This window comes from Carassius auratus, chromosome 17 (assembly GCF_003368295.1).
Source record: "Carassius auratus strain Wakin chromosome 17, ASM336829v1, whole genome shotgun sequence".
NCBI classification, from domain to species: domain Eukaryota; kingdom Metazoa; phylum Chordata; class Actinopteri; order Cypriniformes; family Cyprinidae; genus Carassius; species Carassius auratus.
Genome location: NC_039259.1, coordinates 12085699 through 12105765, shown reverse-complemented (window position 1 = coordinate 12105765; position 20067 = coordinate 12085699). Strand labels below are relative to the sequence as shown.

Here is a 20067-nt window from a genome sequence, read left to right as displayed (position 1 = left end):
TGCGGCCCCTTTAAGAAGTGCTGGGTGGAGCCGTACAGGAAGTGAAGTGTCAACACAAGTCTCGCCAGAGCGAGCCGCCGACCGCTGCGTTGATGAACCTACCTATTAATAATCATTACAGCCGTACACTGCTGCATAGTGAGCTCAAAATAGAGGTATGCCAAGTATGCTTGTTTACCAAGTTCAAATTCTCTATATTTAATTGTAGAGATGCCAATAAACGACCAAATAAGAGCCCTTTGTGCTAGCATTAGTCAAGTTGGACGTGGGGTGCTGCTGAGTGTTTATCCTAGCAACGGGTTTCCGTTACTTTCCGCGGGGCTTTAATAAACAATGAGCTTGCGGTGAGCTCGCGACCTCGCGCTCAGGAGAAGTCATAGTTGAGTGACTCGGAAAGCTACTTTAAGTTTGGCACCATTGTTTTTTGGGGCGTGTGCTCGTGCAGCGTCCTGAACCCCAGAACACGTCCATGCTGTTTGTCATACTCTAAAAGCCAGAGTGTTTTTCTTAACGAGATATGTCTATTATATCTGAACAGAAGTACTACTTGAGGAACCTTGTTAGTTGTGTATTATGCTGAGACATCTCTCAGTTTTTACTCATGGGGACATAGTTTTTTTATTTAATAGTTAACGTTAGTGTTTGCACATTTTTTAACTGTAAAGAATTTTAAAAAGTGATTTCATCAATGATGTGATGTATTGCGATATTATTTTATAATTAAGGAATAATAGTTATTTGAGCCAGAAAATTTTTTGTATGAAAATATAATATTAATAGTATTTATAAAGCAGTTATCTTATTGTAAAATAACTTGCTTTAATTATGTTAGTAGAATATTTTATTTTATTTATTTTTTTATTTTATTTTTTTACAATAAGTCTGATTCCTATGGAAGATGTTTCTGTCACAGGTTTAAAAAAATAAGGTAAATAAAAAAAGTTAGATTTGTGAGAGATTTATTCAAACTTGCATTTCTACAGCGGAAAAGTTTTCTGAAGTCCTGTAGTTCTGAGTTTCGCAATTTAGATTTTATAGCTCACAATTCAGACGTTTTTTTTTTTTTTTTTTTAATTGCATGAAAAAAGAAAGAATTGTGAGAAATAAAATCAGACCTGCAGAAATAAACATAATATTATAACATTCCTATTTAATGGAATCAATCTTCCATAAAGTTCTAGTATCAAATAATATCAAATATAAATTGTTTCTTGAGAATGGGTCAAAAATAATTTGAGTTCAAGGCCTGGAAGAACATTATTATTATTTTCCTTTTCATATTTGTTTCAAAATTTGTTTATATGTATGCTCTTTTCTAAAAGATTTCATTGGCTAGCATATTGTACTTTCTCTTTAGTGTCAAATTGTACACTGTGTTAAGCATAAATTCTTGCAAAAATTATCACCTGACATTCAAATGGAAATCTACCAAAGAAAAAAAGAAAACCTTGGTCAAACAGTATACGAACCTTGAAAGAATCGTGTAATTTAAATATTTGTTCTTTGATTAAAATCCATCTTTGCAGGAGACTATAGTTTTCTAAGATGATTTTGATGAGTTGATGTAGTACTGATTCTGCTGAATGTCCCCAGACTGTGTTACCATCTGCTGGGAGGCTGGAGACCTGCAGCGCTGGCGTCATGGTGAAGGATGTTTCGGAAGGTCAAGAAGCGCCACAGCAGCAGCAGCTCCCAGAGCAGTGAGGTCAGCACTAAAAGCAAGGTGGGGTTACCAGCAGTCATTCAGTACATACATCATAAACAGATATTAGATGAATTTCCATTTGACTTCAGCCATTCTGTCTGCTGATGAACTCTAATCTCCCTTTATCCAGTCAGTAGATTCCAGTTTGGGAGGCCTGTCTAGGTCCAGCACAGTCGCCAGTCTCGATACGGACTCCACCAAGAGCTCAAGTTAGTCCTCACTGAAACACCTAGAAACTCGTGTGTGTACATTTGAGACCCGGACTAGTTCCTGACCTTGTTGAACCCTCAGGTAACGCCGTGTCTGACACCTGTGCTGAGTTCAGAGTCAAGTATGTGGGAGCCATCGAGAAGCTGCAGTTTGAGATGAGCAAGACCCTGCAGGAGCCGCTAGACCTGATCAACTACATCGATGCGGCTCAGGTAAAGATCTACAAAAGGGGACCACTAGATGTTTGAACTCTTAAAGCAATAGTTCACTCAAAACACGGAAATTCGCTTAAAATTTACTCTGCCACAGGCCAACCGAGATTTAGGTCATTTTGTTTCTTCATCGAAACGGGTTCGGAGAAATTTTGCTTGCTCACCAGTGGACTCCTGCAGTGAATGGGTGCCGCCAGAATGAGCTGATAAAAATCACTGTAATCCACATGACTCAAAACCATTCAGTAACATCTTGTGAAGTGAAACGCTGCATGTTTTTGCGAAACAAATCGATCAAAATCCAACTAAAATATAAGTCCATTATCCCTAAAATTGTTGAAGAGGTCATTCCGTCTTAATCAAGAGAGAAATATGCACAAAAACAGCCCAAAACAAATATGTCCGTGCATTTTGATGTGAGAGAGGACAACTTACAATGTTTTTTTTCACTGGAGAAAGCAGACTTCTTATGGATCATGCACTCATAACTTAACCAGAAGTGAAAACTTCTTGATGGATTTGTTTCTTACAAACACACAGCTTTTAACTTCACAAGATGTTAATTGGTGGACTGGAGTCGTGTGGATTATTGTGATGTTTTTATCAGCTGTTTGGACTCTCGTTCTGACGGCACCCATTCACTGCAGAGGATCTCCTTCAAATCTCTCCTCTTCATGTTTGATAGTCATGTTTAGTAAATCGGTAATCTTTCAGCAGTGAAGTATTTGTTTAATCTGGCAACCTTTGTGTCATGTGACCATTTGACTTTTGTAGAAGGCATAATTCTTATGATTTTAGGTTGATGTTGAACTATATTTTGAAATCTATTTCTCCTGGGAATAGAGGAGAGGTACAAAGTGCCACCTCTGATTATAAAGCAGAGATTAAATAGTTATTATGCTGTCATGAATTGAGTCTGAAGCTGTCTAAAAACTGATTATATCTCATGTATTCACTTTTAAGCAAGATGGAAAACTGCCGTTTGTGCCTGGAGATGAGGAGATGATTCTGAGAGTGTCTAAGTATGGAGTTAAAGTGGCCTCATTGGACCAGTGTGTGAGTCCATTCACCTGACCCAGTGTCAACTTTGTGTTCGTATTAGGAGCATATGATAGCATTTAGATTCATAATCCCAAAATAATAATAATTGTGTGGAGCTGAAACAGAACATTACCCACTCATCATTCCACAGTGCTGTACTCTGAAATAATGGCGTGGCTGTGTTTCTCTCAGGATCTGATCGATTATTGATTCTCTGTCTTCTCAGGATGTGCTGCACCGTCACCCGCTCTACCTGATTGTACGTATGCTTTGCTATGATGATGGTCTGGGTGCTGGAAAGAACCTGCTGGCGCTGAAGACCACAGATGCAGAGCAGCAGGAGTGCAGCATCTGGGTGTATCAGTGCAGCAGTGCGGTAAGACCTCAAGACAGGAAGTGACAAGCATGATGAGCCTAGATCTGGACAGTGTAGCAGAAAAAACATATTTCAGTATTTGTGTATTTGCTCTGAAATGGGTCACACACACAGACACATCTTCTTTTTTTGTAACTAATTCTATTTAAAATTATTAGGGCAAAAAAAAAAGTAAGTACTCATATACCCAAAAGTAAGTAAAAAGTCTAAAAGTAATCAAATTAACAAGGGTTACTGATGTTTACATTTATACAAAAACATTATTGACATGTATTTTACTCGTTTATTTTTAACTTATTTTTTAACTGAGTGATGATGAATTTTTTAGTCAGACATCTACATCAATTAGTTGAAACTGACCATTTTACATATGTATGACATTATACTGTATGTCTTTTATATTGATATTTATACTATAAACATACCAATTATACACTATTACAGTTCAAGGTTTTTTTTTTTTTTTTATATATATTTTTATGCTTACTAAAGCAGCATTTGTTTTCTCAATAATACAATAAACAGTAATATTACACATTTCAAATTATTACAAATTGTATATATTTTAAAACGTAACATTAAAGACTGGTGTAATGATGCTGCAAATTCTTCGTGATCCTTCAGAAAACATTTAATATGGCGATTTGCTCACAAAACATATCTTCTTATTATGAATGTTGAAAAAGTTGTGCCGATAAATCTTATTGCTGTCACTTTTGATCAATTTAACACATTCTTTCTGAATAGAAGTATTAATTTTGTTGATCCAAACCTTTGAATTGCAGTGTGTAAAGAGCACTCCTCTGTGGTGCTCTGTAAAAGTAACACATCATTTGTGCTCTACAGGAACAAGCCCAGGCCATCTGTAAAGTACTGTCCACCTCCTTCGACTGTGCCCTGGCCTCAGGGAAGTCCTGAGGTCTGTTCGGGAGTGTTCCTGTTCTTCCACGCTCGCTCGTTCCTTCAGGAGAGGTGCCCTTTTTAAAAGCATCTGACACAACTGCTGGAATTTGTCTCACTTTGATAAATGTTAATACAGCTGATCGCTCGTTGTTCAGCATGAAAGGGCAGCCATCTCAACCACGTTTACACCATATACATTAGTCCCAGCATCCTCTGCTCTTAACAGCCCCTCCCACCACAACCCAAAAGCCAAGTCTGTTCTCTGTCTATTTTTGTAACCTAATTTAATCTTATTTAATGTAAATATACAATAACCTCAGAGCACATTTCCCCACTAAGGGCCAGTGAATCTGGGATTTGTTAGGCTCTAGTGGGATTTGTGTAAACCGTGGTACATTAATGTCAGTGTGAACACACAGATGCTGTAAGAACTAAACCCTTTGCGTCCTTTATCTGTACATCCCCCTCTTTTGTCGTCCTCCTGGTCCAGGTGGGATCAGTTGATACGGTACAATAAACAAATGGGAACAGAATGCATTTTCTTCTTGTTTTTCCCCCTCGTTTCCACTAGATGGCAGTGCTTTCATCCTGTTGAATAATAGGAGCGTTTTGAAAATATTCATGTTTAATAACAACAACAGCTCCCTAATCGAGGAACAGAAAACCTGAATTCGTTTTAAACTACCCAAATAATGCAACACATTAGCACGGAATTCATTTGCAGGTTTTTAATTCCAGTTTTCCCATTTATTTGTACATATATTTATATATTAGCATCAATGATGTTTATGGTAAACAGGTGAATAGAGGTTGTTTTCAACTTAGTTAAAAGTGTACTGTAACAGTCTTATCTAACAATACGTCAAAACATTATCAGTTTAGCTCTCTGTTTACAATTAAATATGCACAAAGTAAAGTCTACATTTATCTACAATCAGGTGCCGGCCGCATACAGTGAGCTGAACCCAGATAATTACAGGTCACTCCGGTCCGAGCTCAATCAAGACTAACATGACTTTAATTAAAAGTTACATAATAGACTCTATTAAGTTGCTCTGCAACCACATCAAACACTCATGACACATAACGCTCTGCTGTGTTACTCCTGCACACAATTACAGATGGATGAGCATTTCAAAGCTTTAGAAAGGATTAAGAGAAGTGTTGTGAGGGGAAATGACATGAGGGATTTTAATTTCCCCTGGAATACAATTAGAGAGATGCAGAGTTATTACTGGTTCAGGGAACACCCATCTGGCCAGCCAACGCTGAGAGACTCTGGGAACATCTCAAACTGTCACCTTGGAATCTGTTAAAATTGAATAGGTTTTGGAGATCTCAAAGTAAAAAAAAAATGTTCAATGTTATTTTTTTGTACACTGGAGAAAGGTAAGAGCATCTTAAAAGGATCATTCACCCAAAAAAGAAAAATTCTGTCATTTGCTTTCCTTCATATTTCAAACCTTTTTATCTTCCACAGAACCAGCCAGGATAAATATTTTAAAATGTCAAGAGTGCTTTTTCCCATAATGACAACAAACCCCGCCAAGCTCTTACAAAAAAAGACAACAATGACATTGTACATTTTTGTGCTAAATTGCAAGTACCCAGAACTCCTGTGTTGGGACTAACACAACAAATGGGTAAGAATGTTATTCACTTAATATCTTCCCCTTTAACTCATTCAAACTTGCTTTTGACTCTAATGTGACATGCTGTGCCAAGTCTGACATCATTCGTTTATCAAGTTCGGTTCTCATAAAACTGGCTTGGCATGTCTTGACACAGCATGTTTAAACTGAATGGAATATGAGAACCACAGAAGATGATTTTCAGTGAATAACAAATTAATACTCTCCCTCATTCCAAATCAGTACGACTTTGTCAAACACAAAATGACATTATTATTGAAAATAAGTAATTTTTGTCTTAACAATACAAGTCAATAGTCTCCAATGTTGTTTGGTTCCCACGTTCTTCAAAATAGCTTTTGTGTTCCTTCGAATAAATAACTCATACAGGTTTGGAACGACATGAAAGTGTTTTGCTGAACAATCCATTTAAATATTAGTTTCTTTCTCACACAAAGTTACAATGGCTACTTCATTAGATTTGGAATAGAGTGACAGTACACAACACCCACAGTTCCTGTTATGAAAGAACATGAGCTTAAACAAATGACCATACTTTCATTTTTGGTCTATCACTTTAAGAACGAATGATAAATGACAGCGTTCCGCAGACCTCTGAAGACAAACGGCCTGCACGCTGAAGGAAGGTCTGCAAAAGATCATTCAAATCAATAAAAGCATCTAAATCAAGAACGCAGAAGGACAGCTCTGAATTATAAATATCTATACAGAAATAAACCACCTTGATGCTCCGTTGCTCTCTCTGGAGGCCACCGAATGTTCATGCAAACTGGCACGCTGCTCAAATCTCCCAGCAGGCACAGGGTCAAGATTACTTCCATTCAGTCCCCTGTCCCTCAGCCAGCACAGAGCACTCTCGTGTCGGTCTGTTTCTCGGTCTCTCTCGTCCACACGCTGCACTTGAGATATCTCCCATGTGTGAGCAATGGCAGGCCTATTTATACACTCAGCACTGGGGCAGGGAGTGTGAAACGGGAAAGTTGGACGGCTCTCGTAGCATATTCCTGGTTTAGCACCGTTGACGAAGCTCTTTTCCAACAGAGTACTCAAAAGTCAGCGATTCTCTGATTATCCTTCCGTCTTTCCTTGCCAATCATGGAACGTGGGCAAATAAGACCATTTTCACAGATCTGTGTACTTCAAAAACACACGTACGCTGTAGAGCGGTCTGTATTAAAGGAGTAAGGATGTGAATGGTTTCAGAATAAAACCTTCATTATGATGACATTTGTCATTAGAACTGTGGTGACGATAAAATAAGTTAAAAATGCATTTATGCAAGTCTGGTCCACAAACCAAAAACAAAAAGTGGTTATATTCCAGCGTCGCTCGAGCCAGGGATTTTGGAAGCTCAGACACAAGCTTCAAGATTAAGGGGATGAAGATAATGATGATCATGATGATGTTCAGCGAGGCCACACAGAAGCAGAGAAGTGCCGTCATCGGTCCAACTCCATGTCTCTGATCTCTGAACTTCAGTCCATGAAGAACTGCACGAATGTGACAGGAAACGCTCCTCGTCTCATTGGCTCTCCCTCTATGTGGCCCAGCTACAAAACAATCAGAAGGAAGTGTGTTAGAAATATTCTTAAAACTGTCAGCGCCGACAGCCGTTGTACTGCGAGTGTCCCGAGTTCGAATCCAAACTTGACCCCACCCCCCTCTCTCCAACTTCACTTAATAAAAGCAAAAATACAATCTTAAAAAGAAAAACACTGCATACAGTGGTGCACAAATATTTATACATTGAATTTAACTTAACTCAAATATATTTATTTCAAATATGAAATCAGGACCAGAGCAGATAGCCTTGTGGGCAGTGCGCCGTTGCGTTACAGCCATCCTGAGTTCAAATCCCGGCTCAAGGACCTTTCATGATCCCTACACTCCTCTCTCTTACTTCACTTCCTGTCATCACTGCACTATCCTATCATAATTAAGGCCAGAAATAAATAAAAAATGTTTTTACAACAGTATTCTTAACAACTGGCAAAAAACTGCAATGGAAATGCAGCTTGAACCCACTGAAGTATGTAAATAGGATAGAAGTCACACAGGAACACGGATTTGGCTCCGTGGAGAATGACTGACTAAGCACGGCCAGTTTGGTGGAAAACATGCAGAGACACTGAACCCTCACTGAGTTTACTTATTAACAACCAGCCAGTCACAAGAAAGGAAATATGGTCAACAAACGTTTCCTCTCTGGTTCCCTCGCTCTTAATATTTGAAAGTGAGGTGTGTGTCATCACACTCACCCACCACTCCTGGTCCTCCTCACCATCCACCACGATCACCTCACCCTCAGAGAACGTCAGCTCGTCTGGGTTATCAGCCACACAGTTATACATGGCCTTCACACGCTTCGGCTTCTGTTTGCACAAAACGACAATCTCATTCAATTCTCCAGAAAGTGAAAGTAAAAACTCATGCATCTCATGCATAACGCCGCATATTCTCTCAGAGAAACTACTTGTGGCCCAAACATAGTGAAAAAAATAAGAGGAACTGTATTTTGTTTTAAACAGGTTGTTTTTAAAAGTCGTTGCTTGAAATAAAGCTGCTCTTAATTTTTATTAACTTCAATAATAGGCCTATAATTCATCCCGTTTTGAAAGACCTTTTTAAAAACATTTTCAATGAGAAACGAGCTAAAAGCCTGATTTTTTTTATTATCCGCAATTAATTGAATAATAAAAGTAACCTAAGCTAATAATAAGAAGAATGTAACAGACCTACATTAAACGGAAATGCCAAATGCTCTTAAATTTGCCAATGTTGTGGTTGAACATACCAGGTAAGTTTTCCTGGGCATGTGTGTAGCAGGCAGAGTTTGACCAGTGCTGTTTTGGGGGCCTCCAGGAACTTCTTTGGCTGTTCCACAGAAACAGGAAGTGATATCACAATTAGCTTTGCATTTTCACTACAACAATGGTCGCTAGGCTTTTATTAAAGTAACACCAACTTACAGTCAACATGGTTTCTCTGACATCTGCCTGGTCTCTCGATGGATCCGGAGCGCATCAGTGTGCTTTTACTGAAGGTTTTATCCGTGCTGCAACCAACAAGAACAGATGTGCAGGTTCCTGGCTATGATATTTGGACTCGGGTCATGCTGGTAACACCATTAGTAATCGGAGTGACCTACTTGTCTGGTCCTCTGGCACTGTGTGCGTGAATGAGGACTTGACTTGGAATTAATGAGCTGGTAAAGCAGCATTTCCCTACAGGCGTTTTCCACCTCTGTGTTCAGATAAGGACACACTCACCTTTTACTGGAGTCAGACTCCACAAACACTACAGAAAGTTCTGTACTAGCGGCTAATAGCGGCTGTTGTTTTTTCAGAGTGCATGTGTGCGTGTGTTCACGGGTTGTTTAGTATTCTGACCTTGTAGTCCGGTTGATGTTCTGCCCAGGAGGCCCCGGGGCGGGTTTGGGGTGTATAGTCATGGGCTCCATCACACTGCTAGTTTTAGTCACAGGAGCTCCGCTGGGCACAAGAACTGCACAGACATCGTCAGATAGCTGCCGTTACATGAAAGACCCTCACAACTAATAAAACAAGAACTTTTCACAGACGTTGCAATATTTTTGTGCAACATAATTGTTCCTTGACTATATGATATAGTTATAACTGATTAAATATTGCAGAGATGAACAACTAGAATTTATCCAAACGAAGCTCTTAGCAATGAATATTACTAAAAAAATATATAACATCAAAAATTTGATGTATTTACGGTAAGAAACAAAATATCTTCATGGAACATGACCTTTATTTTGATTTTTGTCATAAAATAATAAAAAAAAAACAATAATTTTGACCCTTACAATGATTTTTTAGCTATTTCTACAAATATACCCCAGTGACCTAAGACTGGTTTTGTGCTCCAGGGTCACACTGAAACTGAAAAATGTATATTTCTATTATTTTTAATAAATATTCAGCCTTTTTTGTTTTGTCTCTGTTGTTTTTAAATGCTGAGAACATGTGTTTTTTATTTTGTTGCTCGTTTTCAAATTAAGAAAATCCAATTAGGTATAAACATTAATAAAAAAAAAATATCATCATCATCATAATTACATTATTATTAAACTTTTATATTTTATGAAACTCAAATAATTTTATTGGGAAACTATAATTCCTATATTTCTTGATATTTCCCCATTTTTGGCCTATATAAATAAAACATGGTTTATACATTTTTAGAAATTAAAGATACTGCTATTATTGTCGGCTTTAATCGTTTTTATACAGTTGATTTATAGCTGAATAAATATAGTACTGAGCATAACTAGAATAATTTAATAATAAAACATTTAAAATATACTGATATTGCTTATGCTTGTTGGCTTTTTTAACTTTTAACATCTCATGTTATTTCAAAGTTTTTGATCCTGAATTAAGAAAACAAAAAGACAGATTTGATTATCTACTGATCTGTAATCCCTTAACAGACATGAAATGAATGGAAGACAGTGAATGAAAGAGTGAACTCCTCTTGAATTTTTGTATTTTGCGGGGGGAAATCGAGCATGGGTCACTAACAGACTTTCAGCAGTCCAGAATTACTGAAGCCTGGCACCTGCTATTAGTTCATGAATATTAATATTAACGTGAATGCACAGTTAAGTATGGTCAATTTGCAAAAGACAAAAATGTCATTAATATTCATGAGGTAAGATGCTGCCATGTCATGACATTACAAAAAGCTGATCCAGGATCAATCAAAGAACAATCCGGCCTTAATCTAAATCCACATGAAACCGAATCACTGGCCCGGAGCAAAGCTTCATCCACTCATTCATGTACAGACGACTCACGGGAAGTGGATGTGCCCCGTAAGGGGGGCGCTGGAGGATGCATGTTGGGGGGGTCAGAGGAAGATCGCTGCCTGCCAGTCAGGTCTAGGGAGCCAGGTTTCCAACCGGGAGATCCCTGAACCATTCCAGCAAGACCAGACGGCTGAACTGTGGGAAGGAGAAGAGAAGAAAGAGCGAGAGCATGTCAGATTCAAAGAGAGTGACTTCAGAATGGTCTACAGGACAGCGCTTTTATTTACTAAATGACGAGAAAGCTCTGCTATGTCTCTCTTTCTGGACCCTGGAGCTGCTCCAGACCAGCAGAGCTCCGTTATGCACCTAATTTCATTAGTGTCTTAAGAATACAGCTCATTGTGAAATCTGAGGATTGAGAGCAACAGAGAGAAAAACATCTCGTTCTAACACAGAAAGCAGGCTCAACTCTGACGGACAGAGTCTCTTGTTCACTGGCATCTATCTGCTGTCATCTTAACAGACCTGAACCAGACCTGAGAGCGTTTGTATGTGACACCTGCTGCTCAGAGACTCTTCACTGTGCAGTGTGAGGATTCAAGAACAGGTCAGATGAGAGACCTGACATCTAAAAATACAGCAGCAGCATATTGTGTGGCCTGAATGATGAACATCATGGCCTTACTGACTTTTTAGATGCATTTATGTATATTTGACTTACTGTAGCATTTGATGAGCTGTTTTGTATATTTAACAACACTTAACAACTTCCATAAATAACTATCAAATTATATCAATATTATAAGTAAATTAATACAATGAAATAACTTTATTTTTTCTTCAAGTACTGGAGTTTTATTTTTAAAGTTTAATATTTTTTTATACTTTTGTCGAGTAGTGTATAGAATTAAGTGATCTAACACATCAATTAACTGATTGTATGCAAATAGTTACAAATGCCATGAAATAAGTAATGATAATAACAATAATAAACTAATTATATACTAATTATAATTAATAATAGTAATATATTAACTATTATTTGTAATTGTAAATTTGTTACAATATTGTCTATTATTTGTTTTTGTAAACAATTGTTATTGTTATGATTATTGTAAATTATAAACTATTATCATTACTACATTGCAACAGTGGACTTTTTATTCAAATTGTACTTTAGTCTGGTAGTGTGTGTGTGTGTGTGTGTGTGTGTGTGTGTGTGTGTGTGTGTGTGTGTGTGTGTGTATATATATATATATATATATATATATATATATATATTTGTTTTCCAAAAGAGATTCTTGGCTCTATGTAAGGCTAATGTTGCTAAAGTTACTGTACCATTGTCAATGTCTGTTTTCACAAATGCTGCCTTCACGTGCTACCAGAATGATCATGAATATGAATGTGGCAGTTAATAAAAAAATAGTGATTGGAAGCAATGTGCGAGGTCAGTAACACAGTCACAGTAACACCGGTATGCCATGAGCATGAGCTCTTGAAGCGCCGCACTCTTATGGAGAAGGGACGCAGGGTTGCCAGGTTTTTACAACAAAACCCTCCCGCGGACATGAAAAGCAACCCACAGCAACAGTGTTAAAGTAGCCAAATTCCGTGGGAAAACCCCAGACTTGGGAACACTGGAATGGAGGCGGGAGCAACAGCTCATTTTCATTTAAATGGGACCTACACATAAACGGAGCGTTTTGGCTCATACCATAAAAGTGGCAATTTCAAGATTACATTTTAGGCATTTTGAGATAAAACTTCGCATTCACACTCAAAACTATTTAAAATATATATTATGCCATACATTTGGTTACAGTTTTTGGATTTCATAGTTAGATTTTTTTTTATATTTAATGTAATGGAGAGAGGCTGGTCTATTTCTGCCCTCAGCCCTTAATCACAGTTTTTCCAGCTTCATCATGAGCTGACTGAAATATGAAGTACCTAAATTTCGGGGAGGAAGAGGAGGAGCGGAGCTGGACAGGGCGACCGGAGAGTTGGTGTTGATGATGGTTCCATAGGTCTCGTTGTTGACCAGGTTGGGCACAAACCGCTGCTTGTCTTTGACCATGTCCCGTGCGTCTCGTGTCAGGCTGGCCGGACTGGGCTGAAGGGAATTACTGCCCAGAGTGTAGCAGCTAAACGGCCTCTCGTCCCGCCGGTGAGGACTGGACTACAGACACAATGTGAACACACTGAATACTCACTTCAAACATTTGCAACCATTTTGCAGGCCATATATAAAAAGAATAATCATCATAATTATTGAGATGATTATAATGCATTTACAATTAATTTATAATTAAATTAAGCAATATCTATCAGTAAATATTTAAATATTTTATTAAATATCTACACAAACAAACACACACACACACACACAAACACCTATACACTAGTCACAAGGCATAATCTAATTCAACAAACACATTTGATTCTTCCTCACCTTCTCATCCAGATCTTCATCACTCTCGTCCAGGTCTTCATGCTGAAGTCTCCACTCGTACTCCACATGCACATGAGCGTTGAACTTCCCTGCAAGCGCCTGGTTCAGCTAACAGACCGACACATATCATAAACCAGCAGTTCTTAGCAGCTATCGCTCATATTCATCTACAAGGATGTTGTGTATAAATATGATATGATGGCTCACCAGTTCTTCACACTGCAGGTGTTTGAGTCTCCTGGCGATGTCCAGCGGCGTCTCACCAGCCTCGTTAGCTAAACACACACACACGGACACAGAATACATTGGTTTGATGCATTCATCAAGCCTGAAAGGATAAGAGCGTCCTTCGCATCTTCCCACCACATTCTATACTCTTGGCTTCCTGTATTGGATTTTATTTTTCAGAGAAGACAAAGCCAAGTCTTTCCAGACAGCTTGCTCACAATAGACGCTGGCAGGGATCTGAGAGGAGATTCCCTGGCACAGATTCACCCTCCCACATACAACCGCTAGGCCACATATGGCTGTTCTCTTTACTTCCCATTGTTGGTGGACAGATTGTTAATAACAGGACAACAACAGAATTACAAACCCTCTCCAATCGCCAAAACCCACTTCTCCCAGCAGTCAGGATAAGAACATGGTGTGAGAACATCCAGCAGACAAAACAAGGACTATCAGAATCCTTCAAGACATCATTAAAGGGACCCCGTCGAAATGTCACACCCAAACTTCCTGTTTCGACAGGGACTATAATCAGGAGGAGATTTCTTTAGCTGCATACCGATGTCTATAGAGGCTTTTCCTCTCAGCAGCAGTTTGAGACACTCGCTGTTGTCCGTCAGGCAGCAGTAATGCAGCGCGGTGCTTCCTTTAGCCGTTTGCTTATCCAGGTTTAAACTGCGGGAACAATTAAACATCATTTTGCTTATTTAGAAAACATTCGATCTCAAGTTTCCATTCCAGCCACAGCTCTGTCACCTTCAAAACTGGCACTTTTAAATAGCTTTGGTCAAAAAAGCCATTAAGTTGGATTTAGTTGTAGCAAACAAGGGAAGTAAACTGTCTGGGTCTTACCTGTTCTGGGTGAGGAAGTCAATGATGTGAAGGGAGGTTCTGTCCACCAGTCTCACGGCCAGATGAAGGGCTGTCTCACCCTGTTCCTACCACAGCAAACATACATGATGTGTTTAGACTGTTTGGGTTTGACAGACCATGAGATTTTGGACGTATCGTGTGTGGACGAGCCATGAGTACGCAACACCACGTAACATTTCACAGACATGTTGTCTGTTCAGTTTGATACAATGTCAGGTATTCATGGGAAACGAAAATATGTATTAGATTTAAAAGAACACAAATTTTCTGCATGAAATATCACAATAATGATTACTACTGTAAATTCATAACGAATAAATAAATAAATAAGGGATCGAATTCAAACAGTGTGTTATTTATTATTTGAAATACTTAATGGTTTAATTTTAATGTCTGAAAAGAAACTAAATCCACATTAAAGCAAACAAAAGGATAAATATCTACTGTGATTTCATAATAAATCTGTAAGGCATCACATTAAAGTAGTTTTTTAAATATTAAAAAATATTTCATTATTTGATTAATTACTTAATTTAAGTGTGTGTGTGTGTGTGTGTGTGTGTGTGTGTACACAAAATACTTAATAAATAATTAACTAAATAATTTAGGAATATTTGTACTTGATCTTAATTTCAAAGTAAAAATCTACATTTACCATAAAACCACAGGATAAATATATATCAGCTTTCCCTGTGGTTTATATATAAAGTTAATGTGGATTTAATTTATTCCTTTTAAGAGATGTTCAAATAAAAATAATTAAATTATTATAATTAAAAAACTTTCAAGTATTTTTTTTTACAAATATATTAATTATATATTTTGTTTTGTAAATATAATACATTTACTATTTATTAATACAGTTCAAATAAAAATAAATACTTTATTATTGTGTTTTTTAATAATAATAATTATTATTATTATTTTTATTTGAACATCATATAAAAGTATAAATGAAATCCACAGCTGAACAGTTGGACAGTATCCAATCCAAGTTGAGATGGGAGAAACTCTCACATGGCCATTGGCCAGAGGAATGGGCTCCATTAGGTCCACACCCTCAGCATAGACCTGGATGAGAGAGAAGATGTCCCGGGCCTTCACGGCGTCACAGAGCGTGTGCAGTTTGGACAGCACATCCGGACACTTCTTACGAGCGAAGCGCTTCTCTGTGTATTTAGCCATGATGAAGTCTTTCCTCGCTTGCCTGTGCCATTGCAGGGAATTAAATAAGTACAACCATACAATATAAATTTGTATAATGACATAAGGTGATGACAAATCTTGGCTTACATGTCACTGGAGGGATTTGGTTTGATGACATCTTCTGCTGTCAGACAAGCTTCCATGATCTCATTAAACCCAGCATTCCCCACGTTCTTGGCCAGCTAAACACCACAACACAAACACAAACGCAAACACATGCATAGAATCAACAGTGGTGCAAAACTAAAGTACCAACAAACAGACTTAACGCATTAATTTAGGGTCCATTTGATCTGTTTTGCTACTTCACAATATCCCAATCAGCCTAACAATGTATCTTGGCATTCAATCAGAGACGCGAGCCTTTCTCACTGTGGCTAACAGTTCTGCAGTCTTGGGTAATTACTATAATGATCAAAAACGTTTTGGTCTGAAATCATGCATGTGGAAGAGATTTGAGCAAACCCTATAAACATTTCGAGTATGAAGGCTGAATGAAAAGAATCCAGTGCAAACCAAATAAATAAATAAACCCGATCTGAGGTTTACAGCCACAGTGCTGGGGAACCTGTGGAGATGCACTCTGGGAAATCAAAGATCAAACACTAACCAAGAGCTCTGAGGTGCTGAGAACATCTAGTGTTAGTGACTGGATTCTGGAGTAGTGAACGCCCAGCTCCCGATGGATCCCTGAACACTCGATGCATGTCAGGATGCCCAGGTTGGTGGAGAGCCACGTGGGGCCTGAGGGAGATTGAGAGAGAGAGAGAAAATAAATGAGCAGCTTTAACAGAGGTTGTCAATCAAGAACACAGTGTGACACTTTACAAAAGATGAAGCCGCTTGTCCTCATTCCCATAATGCATGACAAGTATTAAGTTTTATGATCAGTTATGCTGATTGCTTGACGCATATTCTCTAAAATATGATTAGTTTCTTGATCTAAAAAAAATATTTGGCAAGAAAAAAAAAAAATTTCAGAATATTAAAATAATATTTTTATAATTTTTATAATTATATTATAATTAACATTATAAGAACGTTAAAGTACTTTTAAAAATCCATTACATAATATCATTATTTAATTTTTGTATTTATTATTATTTAATACTATTAATAATAATAATAATAATAATGTAATTTATAATTAATTATATTATAATTAACATTATAAGTATGTTACAGTGCTATTTTACAAACTCATTACATAATTATTTCATTGATGTATTAATTATTATTTAATCTTAAAATAATTATTATAACTAATAATAAATGAGCGAATTAAACGGAACATATGCAATTCTATAATAACTATTATATTTTTTATGTTATTATTCTATCAATTTTCTAACACATTTAAGTAATTAATTATTCATAAAAATACATTACAGGTATTGTCACTATTGTGTTTTACATTATTTTATTAAATTATGTAATTATCCTTATTGTTCTACTAATTTATTTAACAACAAGAATAATTGTATAATTATTATAATTATATTATAATTAACATCATAGGTATGTTACAATACTATTTTACAAACTCATTACATTATATCATCATTTCATGGATGTATTCATTAATTATTTATTATTTAATAATAATAATACATGGGGGAAAAAATAATACTAATTTAATGTTTTTACTGTATCACTATTGTATAATATATTTAAGTAATTAATTATTAAAAATAATACATTACAATACTATTTTACAAATTCATTTGATTATATTTTATTGATATATCCATTATTATTATTAAATAATATAAGAATAATATTAAACACATTAAATTATATAATAATAATACTTATTAATAATAATAATAATAATATTACGACTACATTTTATTTTATATTATTTTATTATTATTTTAAAACATTTACTAAATGCATTAATAATAATAATAATAATAATAATAATAAAGTTTTGGACTACAGATGTTGAGCAGCCTATGAAAATTCAATCCTTATAACAGAGTTCCTTTACAACCAGTTTCCACTTGTTCTTCCTGTGAGCCAATTCAAAACAGACCCCCCCCCCCCCCCCCCCTGCTCCTTCCTGTCAGTTTCCAGGTCACTCACCGGGAGCTCCGCAGTCACAGCAGACGTCGTTACCCGCCATCCGCTTGACCTCACCCAGGATGGCCTTGGTCAGCTCCTGCACAATGTTGTTCTCGCCAACATGCTGGTCACCCTTAAAGGCGTTGTTGAGCGCCTCCTCCTTGCTGTTCTGCAGCACTGAGATCCATCTGAGAAGAGAAGAGATCAAGAGGAAGAAGAAACACAGAGCACTGATTCTACTGACAGTAACAGCTTTAGACAATCGTAGGGAATCAAGGCTGGAGAAGACAGAAGAAACTAGCGACTCACTTTAAACTAGTTCAACTACAGTCTCAAACAGCAGATCACTACACTAGAAGAAACTAGTAAAAAGTATTGAAGTTAAAGGGGAACCATTTTTATCAATGATTAATTATTATCCACAATTATGCATTTAAAGTATATATCCATCACAAAAACAACCAGGATATTACAGGGACAGTTTCTAACTTAATATATACAGTAAATACAGATAATGTTATGCTGAAAAAAAAAAAAAAAAAATTGAAGAATAATAACTATATAAAAAGAAAAAAAAAGAAGAAGAGGTATGAAAAATGTGCTTTGCAAAGGAGATCAATGAACACAAATGAATTGAGATTCAAATCAGCGAAATCATTCTTTGAATTGAATCAGATTTTTCTAGGTCTAATTTGATGGCTGTCCAAATGCCCCTCATTAGAGGAAAAACAGCTAATTACAGGAAGAGCTGCAGTATTTGGGTACTTTCAGTTAGTTATTCCTTAAAACTGCAGGGAATGTCCCTATGACAGGTTTCCTCAGATAATGGAGCAGGGACACACAGACAAACACACTTACATTTGACACTCTGGCTCATCCTCTGCCTGGAAATGATAAGTTCTGTCATCTAAGAGTGAAAGAAGAACAGAAAGACTTTGTTAGATGAAAACAGGTCAAGGTTTGACAATAATAGATCTGTTTAGAGCCCCATATTTTGTCCATCCCTATATTACAATGCCCATCATAAATTGATGTGCTGTCTGTGAAATCTGTTAACTTAAATCCGCAGACATGCCCAAATATCGTTACATTTTTGTTGCAAAATTGTGACCTCTTTATCTTTCCTACATCAACTGATGCACTGTATATATAGGCCTTTTCCGTTGCCCACTGTTGGAGAGTAACTAGCTGCATGTAAAGGCATTACATAATTGAATGAAAAAGTAAACACAACTGTAATCTGTTACGGTTACAAGGGGAAATGTGCCATTCAATTATAGTTATGAAAATGTTAACAATTACAAAGAGGATTACATCTGAGTGTTTTCTCTTTTTTTAAGATTCATTAAAAAAATACTTGTTTTGATATGATAGTAGCTATACAGGATTGTGAAAGGTCTGTGAGCCAGGACTTGAACTCGGGACGCCTGAGGTGCAACCGAGATATTTGTCGGTGCACTCCCCTTGAGGATATTAGTGCCAACAAAAAGAAGATTACATCTAAATATTTTATGTAAAAAGCTAATATATGTTGAATAATATTAATTTGTTGCTTTTATAACATTCAAAATTTGTCTTCCTTATATTCCTTACATTTTATTTGTCTTACGGAACTTGCCACAAAATCTTGTGGGCAAAATAATAATTATTTTATTATTATTATTATTATAAACTATTATAGTATTTACTAGGGATGCACCGATATGAATTTTTTTTGCTGATACCAATAAACAATATTTATTTATCTATTTTAAAAGCCGATAACCGATACGTTGGCCGATAAATCTATATCCAAATTTTTTAAGACTTTTTGAGGGCCTGATTAAAAAAAAAAAAAGATCTCATTATTAAAAGCCACATCCCAAACACTTTAACATAAGCAGCCTGGTTTGAACAGTGTACATTTTAAAAATGGTTTTACTCCCCAATTACCAAATTTCATCATAAAAAGCCTTACAAATATATAAAATAATGCATTAATAATGCAAACAAGTGTCAAGTGTTTCTGAAGGATACAATGCATTATTTATCAGCTCTAAGATATCAGCCAAATTTTCTTATCGGACCGATACTGATGACAGAAAAAATTAGCATTTATCGGCTGATACCAATATGAAGGCCGATATATTGTGCATCCCTAGTTTTTACTATTATCTTAAACTAGATTCAGAGATTCACAGTTTTTATTTTTTCAATTTTAATTTTATTTGAGTTTTTAAATATTTTTTATGAGATTTTGTCATTTATATTTTTATTTTATTTTTTGTATTTCAGTTTTAGTAATTTTGGTATTTATTTGCATTTATATTTTATTTCTAATATATATATATATATATATATATATATATAAAATAAAATATAAAAA

At 36.3% G+C, this 20067-nt stretch overlaps 2 protein-coding genes across 4 annotated transcripts in view; one reads left to right on the top strand and one right to left on the bottom strand.

Annotated features, from left to right (window-relative positions):
• The first annotated feature begins 16 nt into the window (after positions 1-16).
• On the top strand, positions 17-4980 carry LOC113117282 (integrin beta-1-binding protein 1-like). Its single transcript, XM_026285862.1, has 7 exons — positions 17-155; positions 1594-1723; positions 1836-1914; positions 1997-2127; positions 3091-3183; positions 3395-3544; positions 4391-4980. Exons 2-7 carry the CDS (start codon positions 1652-1654, stop codon positions 4460-4462), a joined length of 597 nt encoding a protein of 198 aa, XP_026141647.1. The 5' UTR covers positions 17-155; positions 1594-1651; the 3' UTR covers positions 4463-4980.
• Positions 4981-5160: 180 nt separating this feature from the next.
• The window catches only part of LOC113117278 (arf-GAP with SH3 domain, ANK repeat and PH domain-containing protein 2-like), a 59665-nt gene continuing 44758 nt past the window's right edge, over positions 5161-20067 (bottom strand). For 2 of the 3 annotated variants that reach the window (XM_026285855.1, XM_026285857.1), the window contains 16 exons: positions 18561-18609; positions 17724-17890; positions 16249-16382; positions 15726-15820; positions 15450-15639; positions 14412-14497; positions 14119-14234; positions 13539-13606; positions 13332-13439; positions 12830-13058; positions 10925-11071; positions 9489-9603; positions 9069-9154; positions 8894-8973; positions 8358-8471; positions 5161-7649 (listed from right to left, as the gene is read on the bottom strand). In XM_026285855.1, coding sequence (XP_026141640.1) covers positions 7575-7649; positions 8358-8471; positions 8894-8973; positions 9069-9154; positions 9489-9603; positions 10925-11071; positions 12830-13058; positions 13332-13439; positions 13539-13606; positions 14119-14234; positions 14412-14497; positions 15450-15639; positions 15726-15820; positions 16249-16382; positions 17724-17890; positions 18561-18609 — 1859 coding nt within the window. In that variant the 3' untranslated portion in view covers positions 5161-7574. The remainder of the gene's footprint in view (positions 7650-8357; positions 8472-8893; positions 8974-9068; positions 9155-9488; positions 9604-10924; positions 11072-12829; positions 13059-13331; positions 13440-13538; positions 13607-14118; positions 14235-14411; positions 14498-15449; positions 15640-15725; positions 15821-16248; positions 16383-17723; positions 17891-18560; positions 18610-20067) is intronic. The other variant, XR_003294145.1, reaches the window with a different exon arrangement.